At 40.0% G+C, this 20,414-nt stretch overlaps 1 protein-coding gene across 1 annotated transcript; it reads left to right on the forward strand.

Annotated features, from left to right (window-relative positions):
* The first annotated feature begins 456 nt into the window (after positions 1-456).
* LOC137259705 (uncharacterized) lies at positions 457-16,383 on the forward strand. The gene is made up of 10 exons (XM_067797295.1): positions 457-529; positions 1,798-2,073; positions 5,966-6,109; positions 7,100-7,202; positions 8,443-8,463; positions 8,859-8,872; positions 10,162-10,215; positions 11,413-12,540; positions 12,699-12,767; positions 13,353-16,383. The coding sequence occupies exons 1-10, from the start codon at positions 472-474 to the stop codon at positions 14,555-14,557; spliced, it is 3,072 nt and encodes a 1,023-aa protein (XP_067653396.1). The 5' UTR covers positions 457-471; the 3' UTR covers positions 14,558-16,383.
* The last annotated feature ends 4,031 nt before the right edge of the window (positions 16,384-20,414 follow it).

Here is a 20,414-nt window from a genome sequence, read left to right on the forward strand (position 1 = left end):
TGATAAAATGTGATTGATAAAATAGCAATCTAAACATTTCCATAATCTCTGGTGACAACGGATAACGTTTCTGATTTTATCATGAATCGTCATCAAGTAGATATAATACCATACGTATCCTGACCCACCAATGGCAGCATCACAAACACATGCAAAACCAGGTCAAGAGTGTAACGACCAGACGTATTTTTGATGCACTCAAGCATGTCGAACGTTTCTTAGTTGCATTGACTCGTTTGTCACTCTGACAATGAAAGTGAGGATGTTGCTCCCATTAGCATGTAAAAAGTTCGAATGTCTTTATGTGGAAGTTGTGAAGTTGGGAAGAATAAAACTAACAGATATATGGATAACAAGTTTTATCGTGAGACGTTTTCTAAAATAAATGAAGTTGGTGTGCTTCAATTTGTGAGTGATTATATTGGTGTATAGACATTACTTCCGCTGTAGGTTGCTGATAGCACCCCTGAGATGTTGGTTCAACTTTCAACAATGCTGAATCTGTTTGTGGTTCTGATGCCAGCCTTCTGTGAGTATCTTCAGTCAAGAAATAAGTGAGCTCCACGCAAAGAGTCATATAATGACACAATGAATTTAAAACTGATGGAAACGATTTTATGACTGTAAATGAGTTGATATTGTAAGAATACGAAAACACATGTTTACATCTCTCTTTTTCTTGGTCGTTTTCTAGAAAATGCTTACACCAGCAACATTCCGTGAGAACACCGCTCCCGAAAAGCCATCATTTAGGCACTCGTGTCACAAACATAGCATGACATGGGCACTTATACCATATCTTCTATACACGGGAATCGGGCCAGACAACCCGACAATAATCAGGCCCCCCTAAGTAATTGAAGGAATTACAGCAAATTTGAAGGAATTGCATCTCAAATGTAAACAAACGCAGCCCACTCGCGAAACAATTGCAGCGATATCGGTAGTTTAGCGGTAATAACAGAAACACATCGGCCCTATCGGAAGCAATGTCGGTAATACTGGAAACACGATCGGCCATCTTCGGAGATTTTTCGGTCGCGAGCGGAAACTCACGCAGCAAAACATGGCGTCGTTGGAAGAAGCACCCGTCTCGGTGAGATTTGCTTTTAGTTCCTACTATTACATTTTCATACTTATCCATCTTTGACCACCCGCGTTGAATGCGTTTAGGTATGAGGTGTTGTCGGGGCAATAGCTTATGTTTTTAGGAAAAGATTGTCACTGCAGAAGAGTGTCACAAGTCATGCCCTTGGAGATTGTTTACATCTGAACATCGAAGTCGTGCCGATGATTACGAGCATCATCAATCTTTTCCTAAAAACATAAGCTATTGCCCCGACAACACCTCATACCTAAACGCATTCAACATGGGTGGTCAAAGATGGATAAGTATAAAAATGTAATAGTAGAAACTAAAAACAAATCTCACCGAGACGGGCGCTTCTTCCAACGACGCCATGTTTTGCTGCGTGAGTTTCCGCTCGCGACCGAAAAATCTCCGAAGATGGCCGATCGTGTTTCCAGTATTACCGACATTGCTTCCGATAGGGCCGATGTGTTTCTGTTATTACCGCTAAATTACCGATATCGCTGCAATTGTTTCGCGAGTGGGCTGCGTTTGTTTACATTTGAGATGCAATTCCTTCAAATTTGCTGTAATTCCTTCAATTACTTAGGGGGGCCTGATAATTATCATTGATAGTTGCAATTATGCAGTTTACTTTGTGAATAATAAATGTCTACTTTTTACGAAGATAACATGACAGAATTTATCAATGTCATCTCTTCTCTCAGTCTTGGTCATCGCAGAAGAGACACAGTGCGAGTGGGGCAAATATGGCGAGCACTGTAACTTGACTTGTCCTGTGAACTGTGCCCTTGTTCCACCAAGTACTCGTCAGCACTGTCAGAAAGACACGGGGAAGTGTTCTGCGGGCTGTGGGCGTGGTTGGCATGGTGATCTGTGTGACCAATCCTGCAGCACCAACTGTCCCAACAAGACTTGTAATCAACAAACTGGACACTGCACACTTGGCTGCATTGGACACAACTCTGGAGACTTTTGTAACAGTAAGCGATGATCCAAGTTATAACTATAGTCTATAAACTTTAGCTCTTGGTAATAGTATTTTTTTTATACTCGGAACTAGAAAGTTCATTTTAGATAGGTATCACCCTGAAAGATACATTCTGTTACTTCTATAATACTGCTAAAACAAATATACACCTGGAAATTAATCAAGCAACACCCCAATTTTTTCTATTGGAGCAACTTTGAAGTGTTCTGACAATCAAAATATGCCGGGTTGATATAGTTTGACACTTTTTTATTCAACAGACGATCTCTGACAAACAACTTAAAGGGAAAAAGTATCAAGACTTTGCTTTATTGCAACGAAATCCAAATTCTTAAAACTGTCTTAGATTCATGAAAAAATGGACACAATTTACTATTCATCCACAGACGTTGTTGTCAGGTGTATTAACACAAATGTCACATGGAAAGAAAGAACAGTCATCTGAGAGTCTGCACACCGACTTTCATCAATATCTAGTGTGTCCTCCCTGCGCACGCACCACCGATTCCAGACGCCTCCTCATTCCTTGGATGAGTCTCCGGATCTGATTCTGGGGGATCCTGTTCCACTCCTCATGCAGGGCAGCCGTCAATTCGTTGAGATTATGGACTGGTGGGTCTCTCTGCCTCACACGACGGCCAATAAAGTCCCACAAATGTTCAATGGGGTTGAGGTCAGGGCTCATGGCAGGCCATGGAATTCTGTCAATTGCATTTTGCCGCAAAAAATCATTTACAGCATGCGCCCTGTGAGGTCTAGCATTGTCGTCCATAAATATGGGTCTCGTTGCCAGAGGATGGTTCTCAAAATGAGGTACCACAGCCCTGTCAAGAACCTCCTGTTGGTAACGAACACCGTTAAGGTTGCCACGGATGGTAATGATATCCAACTTGCAGTTCATGGAAATGCACCCCCATACCATAACGGAACCTCCCCCAAAGGCCACAGTCTCCTGGATGTTCCGTGGAGCCATTGCTGTGTTCCTCTGCCTCCAGACCCGAGTACGACCGTCCACCATGTGCAGCAAGAACCGGCTCTCATCTGAGAAATGGACCTTCCTCCAAGAGGCAATGTTCCAGTGCAAACGGTCATTACACCAGGCCAGTCGGGCTGCCTTATGGGCTGGAGACAGTCTGGGTCGCTTGATTGGCCTCCTTGCCCGGTATCCTGCAGCTTTCAGACGATTCCGAACAGTCCTGTTCGAGATGGGTCTCCCTGGAAGCCACTCCTGTCTCAACCGAGAGCTCGAGTCGAAGGACCTGCGCCGTACAAGTCTCAGTAAAGCTCTGTCCTCCCGGACTGTGGTCTTCCTGGGTCTTCCTGGTCTAGGCAGGTCTTTAACTTCATTAGTGGCCCGGTATTTTTTCAAAAGTTTTGAAATTATGGAATGATGTCGTCCGATTTGAGTCCCGATTTGTCTTAGAGACATACCAGCATTCCTCATGCCGATTATTTGCCAACGAGTGGCCTCTGATAATTTCCTACGTGCCATGACATTGAAATGAATGAAAAACCGAATGCAATCGACAACCTGCGCTTGTAAACACCCCAGGGAAAAAGTGCATTTTTCGAAAGTTGAGGTTAAAGCAATGCACGTGCGCTGTGCAAGCTTCACGCGCGTCATATCAACCCATGAAAAGCTCATGCTGTATGTCAATACATCAAAATTGAATAATCAATCATCAAAATTACTTCGTTAAACTTTGTTAAGTTTTTATGTGTCTTTGAATTTGGTGTTGCTTAATTAATTTCCATATGTATATATACTTGATTGTGATATAGTCACAATTGTGCAGCTGGCAGTGTTAGGATGGACTCCTCGTGGATGTGGAAGCCAATAACTGATGATTGTTGTTTATAGACAATAAACTAGGTCCATAGTATCTTTAGTAAATACAATACCGGGTGCTCACACAGGAAAGAACTTTGGGATTCAAAATTAATTGTATACCATATGTTTGTATTGGTTTGATGTGCATTTCCCAAGAAAACCAGCTCAGTTGCTGAGGGTCAGACTTTTGAACTTTTTCTGAAAACCCCTAGAATCAGTTAGCGTTTTAGCGTTGAAACTGCATTAGGAGTTCTTACAAATTTGACATACACAAGGTCTAATTCTCATAAATACACTTTCGGAACATCTTGATAATGATTTCTAAAATTGGTTTTCATGTCTAATTCACACATAACAAAGTTCACCTTGCATACCTTGCCCCTTGCAAATGTCATCAGTTGTCGAGTATGAGTGAACTATAAAGCTTTAATGTGGCACTGAATGCTTCTGATCTGATGAGATCAGTTCTGAGTCTTATGGATACTTTAAGTGCTGGATTGTTGGAGACATTTGACTGCTTGAGAGTGTTCCTCTGGTCAGAGAACCTTAACATAGTTTCCTTTCACTCGGATTCTGTATGTATATACATTAAGATGTGAGACGGTTTTTCTGTCTCCCATATCTGTTGTAAGATGGTCAAATTAGTGACGGAAAATTTACCTGTTGGACCGTTACCGGAAATTTTTACAGCACTTTATATGACGCTTCATCTGAATCCCTTTTCAGGAACTTCCACGTAAGTTTCTAAATTCAACTTTAAGGATTGTTCTGTTCGTAAGAATAACAAAATCAAACAGTAGCGTGATTGGGAGCCATTCCCCACCCATAAGAAATCTCTGCTAAAAGCAGAGTCAGTTGTACAATATTGACAATATCATAAGTGTAAATATTATAACAATATATTTGTCTTAGCAGTATTACAGTTGTTTCTAAACAAATCTGAACATGCGCTATGAGAGCAACATTACATAGAAAATTATATAGTTCATTCATGACAAGAGTTACGTGATATCATATGGGCGAGACTGCCTTTTTGGGTAAAATTTTCGAAGGCATAAATTAGTAAAATTTTCACATTCTTCATTATTGACTGTCAAATACTGTTTTACTGACTAATATGTGTGGCATAAATAATTCCCTTTCGAAGCCTTATGTTTCCGTAACTATTCTGTCATGTTTCATGACCAAAAGCTGACATCCATTGTCTGGGTTAATTGTTTACAGTACCATCTAATGTACAAATGTAACGGCATATCACATGTTTATATAAACCTTTCGTTAACGAAACGAAACGTGATTCATGAAATGAAACTGTGTGTCGATATATATATATATATGTTTGTTTATGGTAATTGTAATTGTTTTCATCACGAGAATAATCACCACGTGGTTCAAGATGTATTCAAAATATAATTACCGGGATCGTTTTCATGTAAATCACATTCCGCCTAATATTGCTTGTTGTAGAATAGCATTCCCTTTTTGAATTCTGTATTTTGTATTGGCCCAGTTTGAATACGCATTATCATGGGCAATCTGTACTCAGATGTGGCGTTTGAGTATTTGTCTGGACGGAATGTGGAGAAGCAGTAAGCAACCCGTCTCGTGTTCGGGTGTTCGTAAGCGGCTTAAATGCAGGGTGGAGACATCAAGCCACTTTACAATCTTTAGAGAACAGCTAAAGGGAGACAACCCATGTCCCCTCAGTTTTCAAACGTACTTGTAAATACTTATACTGTTAGTAGCAAACTAAATACACTGCATGTTGTTTACCTATCTATCTATCTATCTATCTATCTATCTATCTATCTATCTATCTATCTGTCTATCTGTCTGTCTGCCTGCCTGCCTACCTATACCTTTCTATTCAGTCATCAAATTAACTGAACACCATGATGGCCCATTTCAAACAATTTCCTATCCCTATCACTTCCTTAATATTTCATAGTGAGGTATGATACTCAGGTTTATAGACATTCTGTAAATTAAATGTCATGAAATGTTAGTCCCTGAAATATAAAATCGATATATTTATCAAGATGTCTTTGTCCAGAGTGTGTTTCTGGCTGGTATGGAGATACGTGTGAACAACCCTGCAGCAGGAACTGTTTGAAGGAAAGATGCAACCAGACATCTGGAGTCTGTACACTTGGCTGTAATGGAACTTCAGCTGGGGAGTTCTGTAACATCACGACAGGTACAGAGAAAATATGTGGTTAATGTTTAATCTATAAAACAAAGTATGGATACCAGAATAAAGCGGATATTTTGTCAAATTTGTCTGTACCATGTCAGCATGCTTTGTCAAATGTATCAGTGAACTTTGGTAGTGAGAATGTTTATTTACACAATCAAATTGACACAATCAAATTGACACAATCAAATTGAAACTATGTCTACAACCTCTGTTTTGGTGAACTGTAGTTACCTTGCACATTTTTCAGTCATCTCTGCTCTGATGATGGAGGACATAGGTTAGCAAGTCGAATTCCGAGCAATATAACTTATATGATCGAAAAAGAAATTCATTTTCTTGTATATAGTGTCCAGTTTGGAACACTTATATTGGATTGATAACAACATGTTTGATATTTTAGTGTTGGTAAGGTAGGAGTGAGTAAAACTGGAGACTGATAACTTATTATAGATATCCCTTTAATGTATTGTGATGAAATGGCTCGTGTGTATGAACACTTGGTGATGATGAGAACTCTCTGGCAGAGCTAATAATAACGGCGAATGGCGATTGTAGTCAAATCACGACGGATCTAGTCAAAGACGGATGTAGTTTATAATGTTAGTGAATGTATTTAAAACGCCGGTGAGTGAGTGAGATTAGTTTTACGCCGCACTCAATGGCTCTATGGCGGCGGTCTGTAAATAATCTGGGCCAGACAATCCAGTGAGCAGCAACATGAGCATCGATCTGCGCAATTGGGAACCGATGACATATGTCAACCAAGTCAGCGAGCCTGACCACCCGATCCCGTTAGTCGCTTCTTACGAAAAACACAATCGCCTTTAATGGCTAGCATTGGTTGCTGAAGGTCTTTTCTACCCCAGGACCTTCACGTGTTTAAAATGCCGGTGGATGTAGTGAAAAAACGCTTGTGAATGTACTTCAGTGCCGGTGGATGTAGTAAAAGAACCCGACTTCTGTTGATGTCTGTAAATGTTGCCTTTGCAGTGGCCAACATTAAGGAAGAAGCAGACAATCTGACTGCCATACTGGTTCCAGTCGTCCTGGTTGCAGTTGTAGTCACAGTCGGCACAGTCGTCGTGGTCTTATTGTAAGTTCATAAGTGTCATGAAATGATTCTTGTCAAAATGAAAAAAAAAAATGGAAAAAAACATAACATAACATGAACACGTAACATTTTAACGCTCAACATGATCACCTTCCACACGGGGCATCTTTACCAAAAGCGTTAGAGCGATGTTAACCCGGTTTCAATGAGGTCCTACGCCTCAGCTGTTGGTTTCTCGGCAGCTGCCACAACAGCAATAATGGTTCTGTCCAGATCGCTGTTCATGTCTGAAGTCTGACTGGAAGACTGTTTGGGGCTGCAGGCTGCAATTCTTATTTTGCAAGAAGATTGACAAGCGATTGTGCACTAATCAGCAGACGGAATCTCTGCTCCATTATATTTCTCCAAATGATAGAAATTTTCTCTTTACGAACTGAATGGCTTCACTGATGTAAGGATAGCTGAGTTCCCTCCCTTTAAATGTACTCGAACTGTACAAGGCATGAATTAAGTTATCATAACGGATTGTCATTATCAATACTGTTTTGTCATTCTTATTGCACTCATTTCAAACACTCTCACACACACGTACGCTCGCACACGCAGGTGCATGCTCTCTTTTGGGCTTCTCTTTATCTCACTTGATATATATTTTATCTCTGATAGTTACATTAGCAGCTAAGATTGTGCATGGCGGTATCCTCTAGAGAGTACCCTGAAATTATTGTCCCCCTTAGAAGATACATAAGTCCCAAAACATTCGAGTAAAATTTAACTCTCCACCTTTTTACTTGTAGTATAATGGTCATTTTAATGTGTCACTAAATTTGCTCACAATCGCCTGAAGGGATGGTTTAAATCCAGCTGGGGTCCATGCAGGTACCAGAGGCACTTCAGTACCCTTGGTCCGTATTATTGTGATCTCCATTCAGTTGCATTCCCTAAAACAGGTTTCTACTTTAATAAATACGTGCTAGCTAGTTTTAACTGTTTTGCGATTGTCTAGATATTTCACAGTCCTTTGATTACTGGTCCTTTTACTTGTATGTCTTGTGTATGTACAAATTTGCTCGTGAACATATGACTGAAACATTGTCGCACACAGAAGTCTTCCTGTTATGCAGGATATAAAGTGAATGAATGAAAGCAGGAACAAACGAATGTATATGCCGTTTTAAATAGGACTTTTATTCATACACCTGGAATATGTATACATGTACACACTGAACGTATACAAACAACAATCATAAATTTAATAAATATGTCTGTTGTATTTTTGCAGATGGCGCAGACGGAGAAACAGGTAATATATTGACAAATGATGTCACACCTGTCATCACTTGTCGTGGTACATAACCTGGTTATCACGTGTCGTGGTACATAACCTGGTCATCACTTGTCGTGGTACATAACCTGGCCATCACTTGTCGTGGTACATAACCTGGTCATCACGTGTCGTGGTACATAACCTGGTCATCACTTGTCGTGGTACATAACCTGGTTATGGTCTGCAAACATACATCGTCTAGGGATTCTTGGAAGTGATAAGAACGTGTCTAACACAGTCGCAAACATAAAGAGATGGATGGAGGTTGTGGAATGTTGACATCATGACTACGAGATTACAGCAGGGTCTGTGCTCACATATCTGGAATCTTTCTTTTCTTTCTTCCTATTTATATGCTTTTTCTGTTTCAGTGCACAACACGCGAGTGAGTATTACGTTTTCTTGGAACCTTTCCAGTACAAAAATTGGCTCGCTTACTTGGATGACTCATGTCATAGTATACCAGTTTCAAAAATCACTTCTCAACCTGTTGCTCACCGTTTCATGTGATGAGCTTTCGATTCATTACTTATAGCTTGAATATTGCTGAGTGTATCGCCAAACAACAAACAAACAAAATATGAAACGAAATCGCAAATAATCCAGTTAGCATTTAAAGGAAGTAAAGGCTGTCTTGCATCTGCAGTATAATTGCTTCATTCTCGGTGTTTCTCACTTTCATTCATTCAGAGTGTAGTATGAATAGATTCTACTACCGTTCATAACGAGTGTTCGTTATTTATGTCTCCAGACATGATCTATGTGCCGGCCTTGTCTGTAGTCCGCTGCCCAAAGTAGTCAATTCAGTAGCCTGTACCTGAACCCTACTTCATGGTGCAATATTGCAGACATTACTGAAACATTATTAACTCCCAAACACTGTCAACCTCCGTGCATTTTCAGTTTAGTGGTTCGTGGTGTCGTTTCCGCTTTTGTCAGAATCATGCCAGCATCATGCCACGGACTCTTTTGATGACAGGCTTATACATTGATTCCATTTCAGTGTTAAATGTTCTCGTTACGATATGGCTGAAAGATTCCCAATGTGACGATAATACTCACTCTCACTCACGTACAATTATGGACCTGCATAAATGTGTTTTATCGCCCACATCTAATGGACAGCTCGTGATATAAATGTTAAATTAGCGAATACACGACCAATCCCTATCCCCAATCTTCTTTCCGCATATACTTCAGTCACCAGGAACCCTAGACACGCAGATGAAGATAAGTTCTGAATACTTTTCTGAGAATGAAGTTTTTATAAATGAAATGCACCAAATAATTCTCAAGTAATGGAAATCAGTCAATTCATGTCATAATTAATTTCAGTACCGTTATTTCTTTCCAAAATTATTGAATTCAAAACACTACATAAACCCATATAAAACGGAATAGGAAGTGAGCTGAAAGGGTATAATTTGTTTTATGGACCAAGGAATGTTATAACATTTAACAGGAGTCTGTGCTTTACATTCATTTCCTCAAGAAGGAGGTTCAGCAGGAATCGTGAATTTTGCTGTAATCAAATGTTCAATAAGTAGCATTCTTTATTTATGATCCATTTTCTGTCTTCCATTATATAATCGCAATAAAAATAAATGTTGGCTGCTGGACAAAAATATACAAATACATAACTGTATAAAATGAACGCTTTTGTTTTGTAAACAGACGAAGCAACAGTCGAGGAGATGACTCCACTACAAACTGGAATAACGAGTGAAGGTAAATAGCAGACAGATTACAGAGACTTTTGGTCTGATGTAGCCTGCAGTAAACATATAAGAATATATCTAAACAACGCTTTCCTTCATCATTTACGTGCATGGGTCGATGCTCATGCAGTTGATCACTGGATTGTCAGGTCATATTTCAAATATTTACGGACTGAATATTGCTGAGTGAGTCATAAAACTAAACTCACTCACTCACTTTTTTGAGTTATATGTAAGCGGTGAGTGTGTCGTCAAACAACAAACAGACAAACAAAACATGAAACGAACAATGCTGTTCACAGCCATGCAGTGGCATTTTGTCTTGCATGAAAAGTAAGTAAAGTCTGTTAAGGATCTACACTTACAAATGTTTTATCCTTGGAGTTCGACATTTTCATCTGTTCAGAGGAATAGCATGAGTAATATTTACTTCCCGCCTATGTCGCTTGTGTATGGAATATCAAGGTCCCTGGCACAGTGTTCGTCCCCGATCTCAACACGTTAGATCTGTAGTATCGTTTGAGTTATTCATTCTGTGCCTATACACACCTTCTGATGTAACCTTGCAAACAAAAATGAAAAAATGTGGATCGTAAAGAAAGAAACACATTAATAATAATTAATATATATATAATACCAGATACCAGATAATGAGCATATTGTTTCTAGGGAGAGGAAGAGCCAATGAGGAGACGCCATCAGAAACTGGAATAATGAGTGAAGGTAGATACCAGACAGTTGACAACAGCCACTGGCCTTAGGCAACCGTTTCTAACATAAACATAGGTTATCACGCGAGTGTGTTTTGAGAGGGTAAGTACCCTGCATTATGAATAACGAACCTTGGCGCGCTGATTACAAAGTGGTTATTCCAAATGCACGATACGGCTTCTTCAGATTGGCACACAGCTGAATAGCCTTTAGAGATGGTTCCTCAAAAAGCGTTTGAGCAGACTTCCACGGACTGGAAACGGGCGCTATATATATAACTAATTATTATTAGTACTAGTATTATCTTTACATGTTGGATGATATAGACCATCTAAGGCACACACTTAAGAATCAAACTGCATCGATCTTTTCAATCGCAATGATATTTTATATTCCTTTTCCTTCTGTACTTTATAGCAAGGGTCCGTTTGATTTTATATTATTTTCTCAAAACTACTCAAAAATCTTTAAATCTTTTCCATGTTATCTTTTTCAGATTTGCTGCAACAAAAGATGGAAGAGGCAGAAAACGTGTTTGAGAAAACTGGCATCTACTATACAGTGAAGAAGGAACTGGAGACACACAGACATGTGACGCTGTGTGGAACTGCTGGGGGAGGGAAGACCACCATTGCTCTGAAGCTAGGGAAACAGTATAAGAACAGGGGCTTCAAGGTGTATTTTGTAATCGATGTTTGCAAACTCAATCTGACTGAGTGTTTAACTGGAGAGGACAAAGTCTGTTTTATATTCAATGACATCTTCAAAACGGTAGAATTACCAAGGGACACGCCACGTGTTGACAGTATTTTACGTGAAATGGAACATGAGCTGGAAACCAACACTGGAAACCAAAGAGAGATTTATGTAATAATAACTGCAAACACAAATAACGTGCAAGGTGAAATATCTCAGTTTGGGGAAACGTTTTTTGGTGGTTCTTCTTTCATTGACTTCAGTCTGTTGTCTCATCAGTACTCACACGAGGAGAAGAAGGACATATTTAACAGTCATCTTAAATCATCACAATCAGGTGATCTTCTGGGACTCAATGTAGACGCGATTTGTGGTTTTGCTCAATCTTCCGTAGGCTTTCCTCAAACTTCCAAGCTATTTTTTGCTGTTGAAAATTTTCGAAAGCATCGTGAGAAGTTTTTCCGTGAGCCTTTTCGCTATCTTCGAGAAGAACTGGAAGCAATTCTCCTCCAAATGAACGATGAGTCAGGTGCTCTCATCCTGATGTTTCTGTGTAAACAAACATTGAACCTAAGAGAAGTGGAGATGCCATCTGACAACCGTCACCTGGAAAACATGTTTATATTGATTAAAGATGTTGTAGGCATTACGTCACGAACAAAACTAGCAAAATCAATCAGACAATTCTCTGATACGTTTTTCACGAAGGGAGATATAACAGGATTTGCTCATCCTTCCATCTACGATGCCTGTGCGTGTGCCTTATTCACTCTCAACCCATCTTTGGTCTTGGAATGTTGTCACATGAAGTTCCTTCGCGATCATGTGCGTTCTGACCAACGTCTGGAGACTTCTACTGTGGACGAGAGTCAGCCTACTATCCACGTATCGGATGTCTACACTGCCATGATCGAGAAAAGACGCGGTAGTACATTTAAATATGTTTAATTATATCTATATCTGTTTATCACTGCACATCATCTGTTAGTTTGACGCTCTCATGCAGTAAATGTTATAGTGCTGCTACAATGAATGTCGAGTGTTTTTTTGTAAGTTTTATAACTATGGCTTTATTTTATCAACTAGCTGCTGACAGCCAATCAGGGAAGAATCTGCCAAAGGAAGGGGTTTCCAGTGATGGTGTCATGAGCAGAGGTAAGTCTATAACATAAGCCATGATGGCAATGCATATTTTAACCTTATTTTCCGGTATAATTTTGAACTTTGGTTTAAGGCGATCACCGTTTGATAAAAAGGATATAACTTTTGAGTCAGTCTCAAAATATCTTTTTCACAAAGGGAAGTGCATACTGACTATCTCAAGTCACCTGTTACACATATATCCACAGGCCACATGGAAAACAAACACCATAGAATTTTTGTCACTATTGCATCAACTATAGGAATCCGCAAGACCACCAGAACCATTCAGCAAGTTAAGTTTATATAATAAGAAAGTAATTCATGTGTTGAGGCCTTGATTCTGTTAATCATTCTCAAGCTACCGTGAGCTAATGTAGAATATTGTTGAAGTTATCTATCATCGTACAGGCATTAGACTTTTTATAATTTTTATAATCACCTTTTTTATAAAAACCTTGAACCTTGGGCCATAGATCTAAACATAGCATAAACATCAAATAAATATCAGACCACAAAACACTTTTCTCTAAAATGTAAATGCTAGCCTTTAATGTTAACGAAACAGTTTTAAACTTACATGTTTTGCTTACTCGTCAGATTGGCTGGACAAAAAGGTGATGAAGACAGAAAAAGTGTTTGTGAAAACTAGCATCTACGACAGAGTGAAGGAGACACTGGAGACTCACGGCCATGTGACAATGAGTGGTGCCGCAGGTGGGGGGAAGACCGCCATTGCTCTGATGTTAGGGAAACACTATGAGGAGGAGCAGGGCTTTCTGCAGGTTCATGTTGATGAGGTTTCCAAGTTCAAGCTGGATGTCTACACGCGTGAACTTCATAAGAAGAGCGTGTGTTTCATATTTCATGACATATTTAGGATCATAGAGCGTTCAAGAAACATAACTGTTCTCAAAAGCGTTTTGAGTCAATTAATAGACTTGAAGAACGAGACACGAGAGCACAAACTGTACACCATATTTACAGCTAATACATACAGCGATCATGGTGAGATATCACAGCTTGGGGAGGAAGGGTCATATTTCTTCAGTGATCCATCGTTACTTGATTTCAACGAGATGTCGTGTCAGTACAAGCCTGAGGAGAAAAACCGCATCTTTGACGAACTCTGCAAAGGTTTTGGCACAAAGGTCGATGGGGAAAAGATTTGTAGATTCGGGAAGTCCATCTTAGGCTTTCCTCAAACATGCAAACTTTTTGCTGGGTTCAAAAGTTTTCAAACCCATGCTGAAGATTTCTTTCAACGGCCTTTTCACTATCTGAAAGAAGAAATGAATTCAATTCTGAAACGTGAGGATAATCAATCAGCTGCTCTTACCCTGATGTTTTTGTCTGATGGTCCACTGAACTTGCACCAAGTAGAACTCCCGTCTGACAGCAATGAACTCGAGGCAAGGTTCACGACCTTGAAAGACGAGGTGGGATTTACAACGAGGACAGCTGTTGCCATGGCAGTCAGGCAGTTCCGTGGCAGCTTCTTCACAGAGGGAGATATAACGGCATTTGCCCATCCTACCATCTATGATGCCTGTGCCACTGCCCTATACAAGGACCACAGAGCGTTGGTACTGAGAGATGCCAGCATAAGGTTCCTTTGTGAACATGTATACACAGAAGAAACAAAACATACCCTCCCTGAGACTATGATCTCTGTACCTAAAGACTATATCAAGGTACTGACAGGAAGATTGTCTACATTAGATAAAGAAAACTCCAATTATACAAAACTCAGTGCTTTGATAGAAAAACTATCTGGCAATAGCTGTGATCCAAGGAATGACTAGTACGGGACCCAGTGTGGTAGATATGGAGAGTGAATGGATCTGTGCGACTGACATTATAACCATTTCACGACATACTGTACAGCATATTTCCCTTGCATCCAGAAAATGTCATGCTTCATGTTTTTTTGTTTTATTTTCTATTCATTGTTGTCAGATATCAAAGAAATTGACAGTCCTTAGAGACACTATATTGACATGTATCGACGGACAATGTAAACGAGCCGAACAAACTTGCAAGAAAATATTTGTCATATTGTCATACTGATCATGTTTGAAATACCTTGAAACTCAGACCACCACAGAGCGACAATGAGGTTAGCCCAAACTGGATGGCGACTGGCCAAGATGCCTGTTTCAGTGGGTACATTATATTATTTGACCCTATCTGGAAGAACCTCATCATGCGAGTGATATAGAAGCATTTGTCAAATGGACTTACAACCTGCAGGCAAACATTAGACAAGTGTAAGAGCCCTTTTTCACAGCTATAGTTATTGTATAGTTATTGTATAGTTAATGTATACATACTTCTCAAAATGAGGGAGACAGAATGATTTGTTCAAACAACTGTCAGCATGCTGACAATCACTATGCAAGCAAAAGAGCCCTCTCCACAGCCACCATAAATCTCTCGATTTAACGAATTTCGCTGTATTATGTGCTTGTATTTACTACCAGTAACATGTCTCAAAGCTGCCATAAACCGGCGGCACTGTCATCAGCAAGTCAACTGTCCACCTGAATAAACACACACAGGACAATGTTTTGTCCCAATCACTTCAAATTCCGAAACGAGGTGTGCGCACTTGCTTTGAAAGTATAATCTACTCTCTTGTGAGCCATAATGAGTGAGTGAGTAAATATTAGCTTAAGCAGCAACAGCAATTTGAATTTGAAATCTTTTCCTATGATGACGAATGTAGAACAAAAGTGCTGAAAAAGATCGCTTAAATGTCACTTAATTGTTTCAATAAACACTAAAAAATACGATTACAGAATTGTAATATAAATCTTATAATGAGATATAATATTTCCTTCATAATTTCCTTATGACGCTCATTGAAGCTTTGAAGGCAACAGAGTGGTTGGTTGATGGCGCCTCACTATTTGAAACCCAAGTAATGGAATGGTGCTCACAATAAAGAGAAAGAATAAAACATGTCTTCCATCTTGTCATAGAGACTTGTGTAGACCTCTGATCCGTTTTGCATAGATAGAAAGATACCTTAATCGAAGTTCCTGTTGGTCAGTCAGTGGAAGTTGTTTTGCTGTTGATAGTTTTTTGAACAACAACATTCATATGTGTCATTTATACACCTGAAACTTACGTCAAACTTCTTGGCGAAATGACATTTGCCTGTGTGAACAGTATTTCCTGTCCACATGCTTTAATCACAGATCGACACGTATGGGATAGTACTTGGTCTAAATGGAGATGAATACTTCTAGCGGAAATGTCTGACCTCACAAGAGTGTAATAGTAAGCGAGTTTTGTCAACGGAGAAGTCCATCATACGACACCAGATGGTCAAAGCTCAAAGTCCTGAATCTCATCTCTAAAGATCGATGTATTATGTTATTGTATCAACGCGAAATGTAACTTAATGTTGTTTCCTTCTTGATGAAACAAATATTGTGTTAGTGTCAGTGAAGATATCCTCTATTTCTTCTTGTCACTAAACATCAGATAACCATACTTCTTTGCCAAATGGTGATATGACACTGTATCTATGATCGATGTGTTATCAAAATGTAAAGCTTTATCTTTGAGTGTATCATTAGGTAAAGTGATGTATAAACCTGAAGAATAAATAGCATGTTTTGTATAGTATTGACATGGTGCTTTGTAAGATTCCGAAAGGTCCAATAAAACCTTTGAGTTTTTTTAGAATCCATATGGGTATCACACTACTTGTTTCAAATAATGTCTGTGGATATTCAGAAGTTGCGTATTGCCACTTGCATTCTTTTGTGTTCTGCTTTCTTAATTACCGAGAGAAATCTGTTTGCATTTGTCAACACTGTGCTACAAGACAATATTTACTCCAAAATTTAACATGCAAGACACGCTATAAGCCCGACGACTAGTTTTAAAACACAATACAAAAACCGTATTTTTTCTGTTCTATGATTAAGTGACGAAGAGGTTTTCTGTGACACATCATAGGATGCTGACCAGTTGGTGAGTCTGTGTTATCATTTCTCGTAGTTGAGGATTGATATCAAGGTGTGTCTATCGTCTTAGTTTCTAAACACGAGTCCCGTTGTTGTTGCTGATGATGATGATTCTCATTCAATAATACTTACGAAATCATGCTGATAAACACAATGTTGTGTCAGTCACGAAACACATGCTAGTGTTGGTATTCACGATTGTCACTCAGATATGAACAAAACCTTTATGGCGCCAAACGCATAAAAGACTGAAAGACTTAACTGAATTAATTTAATCATTAAGGAAGTGGCAGAATGGATCGTGCTCAATGTTCATGTGCACAGTCCTTGGTGCAGACACATCAGAATATTTACACCCAAACGTTTCACTGTCATCCTAATTAGTTATGCAATACCACCAAAGACATAGTGTGAGAGTACATGCCAGTTCCTCAATGTCTGCACAGATAAAGCAGCGTGCACGGCGCCCATATCCGTATTGTAGTGTGTGTATTGTTCTAACTGGTCACGTTCGAGTTATACCCGTTTTATGTCTTGGTGATTCGTTATAAAACCTAAGTATGGGTATTGTGTGCAAAAGTACCCAATTCACCATCACACTTTGTTTGATCGCTCCTCGTAAATGGTCATCTTGTAAATGCTGTACTAGATGTTATTCAAGAGAGCGTTTTCCTTACAGTCAGTCGATAGATCCTATAGCAACCCGTCTACTCACCTCTGTGGCGGATGCGCACATAGCAATACACTTATTCTAAGCGTGCCAAGGTTGTTGGACACAATCTGAAATTTCAAGTTGATTTTGTTGATGGTGATGTACTGCTGGACGGTACAGCAATGGGAGTAAACCAGGTGAAGTCCTTCACCAAGTCTGCCTAGAGTCGGTCCTTTGTGGAGAGGCACCCGTGAACGGCCACCTCCTCGTGGTGGGTGCTGGGTAACACAAAGAGCCATTCGAACCCCCGTGTGGACCCGGGGCAACTAGGTCCATAGCACCCCATTGCTGGTAGCAAGGAGCGACCAAATTGGGCAACCTGTTTGCCGTGGGTTGCGTCCCGTGTCGGTGGAGGACGGTAGTCTGGTGGTTGAGGGCAGTAGGAGCCCGAACTGTGTTCCTGCTGCCCAACACACCACTTCGGCCCTTACTTCACCTAGACAGGTGGTAGAGTCGGCCCGATTCTATCAATCGGCTGGTCACGTCGTGCCCTGTGCATGGATATTATTTAAGATAACTGGAAAAGGGTAAGGGCACTTTTGACCATTTTGACTTTGTATGTTCTAACATGTCATAGAATTACATTGCCTAGAGTCCTATGCCAGAAGGCGGTGGCTCATGGGCCAATCTAGTAGAGTATGTCTTTTTTAGATATGTTTCTACTTGAGTATATCCACCTGGTATCCTTGGTGCCATCTGTTGGAGATCCACAGACGTAAGGCATCGTCCTTGTTGACACTCCTTGTTGACTGGTGGGTGGGGACCCAGATGGATGAAGCATAGCTACTACTAACATGGCACCCCCTTACAAAAAACGTACTCATGAACCAGAAGATTCACTCTATTCCGAAGATGACGATCTTTCAACACAAAAAATGAACTCTGATCACTGGTCTAGATTTTTAGTCATGTCATCCACTGATGGCAATCCTCTAAAGCTGAATCCATTTGCCATTTCAAAGGGTATCGAAGGTTTAGCTGGGGAAGTTAAAGAAGTTAAAATGTTACGTTCTGGCTGTCTTTTGATTGAGTGCAGGAAACACATTCAGTCACAGATTCTTCTTTCCACCAAATCTTTAGCGAATGTTCCTGTGCAAGTTTCTCCTCATCTCCTCACAGGACTTTGAACAGCTGCAAGGGGATTGTTTGGGGTGCAATGCGGTGTCTCTCGTACATGACCGAAGCTGAAATTGTCTCAGAACTAAATCACAAAATGCTATTGACGTAAAACGTTTTACAATGAAGAAAGACAATGAAACGGTCAAGACAAACACATACTTGTTTACATTTGGTCTTCCGGCTCGTCCTGAATCACTTAAGGCTGGATGCTGTAACTTAAGGGTAGATGCTTTCATTCCAAATCCCCTGAGATGTTACAGCTGTCAGAATTTTGGCCACGGATCTAAGTCATGTCGTAATCCAGCCGCTTGTCATCGATGTGGTGGAACATGCGAGGATGGCAAGTCATGTGCAAATCCTCCTTCGTGTGTCAACTGCTCAGGCAGCCATCCGTCCTCGTCAAAGGAATGTCCTACATGGAAACTTCAATCAAAAATCTCTCGAATAAAGCATGACCGTAATGTAAGTTTTATGGAAGCATGGAAGATTGTTCTAGCTCAAGAACAGCCAGGATCTACGTATGCCACCACTGTGTCTACACGACTTTCAGACCCCAAGACAAACCATGCATCTCTTCAAACAATTGCTTTCCAGACTGATTACACATGGACAAAGACGTCTGCACCTACTTTGATATCTACAGCAGTTCAAGCGAGGCCTTCTCAACAAAGCTCTTGTTCACAAACCATTCCTTCAAGTCAAACAATCATTCAGTCTCAGGCGTCTTGTGATAAGGATTCATCTTTACCTCATGTACAGTCATTATCACACTCAACTCAATTGTCCAAATCTGTCACAAATGTGAAACAAATTACAAAAACTAAATCGAAATCTAAAGCTGAATCTGCAAAACAGAACCCTAGTGGAAGAGCCCCAAAAGGGTCAAATAATCAGGTCCAACTGTTCAAAAAGTTTGGATCACTCGAGGACATGGATGTGTCTGAAAGCAGCCATTTTCGGACACATAGTTTGTCACCCTCGAGAAGAGCGAGGGGTCGTTCTCCTGTTAATCCCCCGAAGAGATAACTTCGTCACCCGTAGTACAGTGGAACTGCAGAGGACTCAGGACAAATTTGAATGATTTACATCTTTTAGTTCAAGATTTTAAAAAGGCCAACTGGATATTATATGAAGTTCTTTGCACTGACACTAAACTTTTTAATGATATTCCTGATGCCATAAAATGCTTTTCAGATAAATTAGATAAAATTGCTGATGAATGTATCCCAAAGTCCTCTCCAGTTCCTCATGTCCGAAAACCATGGTTTACAGATGATTGCAAACAGGCTAGGAAGGCACGGAAGAAAGCTGAACATTATTTCCATCGCCATCCTATGGTCCACAACTTAGATAAATTTAAAATTATCAATGCTAAAGCACGGCGTACTTTCCAGCAAAGTAAACGACAATCTTGGCGAAACTATGTATCAAAATCAATGCGCGTACGCCGATATCAAAGGTGTGGAATATGATCCAGAAAATCAAAGGTAAGGGCTCTAAATCTGGCATTCTGGCATTCACCATCTAAAAGATGGGAAACAGTTATTAACCACTAACTCAGATATTGCAAATAAGCTTGGAGAGACGTTAGCCAAACATTCTTCCTCATCTAATTATCTACCTGAATTCCAAAAATATCAAACACAGCAAGAAAAGAAAGCTATTAATTTCAATTCAGATAATGGAGAAGACTACAATGAAACCTTTTCGATACATGAGCTTCATACTGCTCTCGATCAGGCCCACGACACTGCTTCTGGAACTGATAACATCCATTATCAACTTCTGAAGCACTTACCAGAATCATGTTTGGAGACACTGTTACATATTTTTGATAACATCTGGACAAGT

Source organism: Haliotis asinina, chromosome 13 (assembly GCF_037392515.1).
Source record: "Haliotis asinina isolate JCU_RB_2024 chromosome 13, JCU_Hal_asi_v2, whole genome shotgun sequence".
In the NCBI taxonomy this organism is placed as follows: domain Eukaryota; kingdom Metazoa; phylum Mollusca; class Gastropoda; order Lepetellida; family Haliotidae; genus Haliotis; species Haliotis asinina.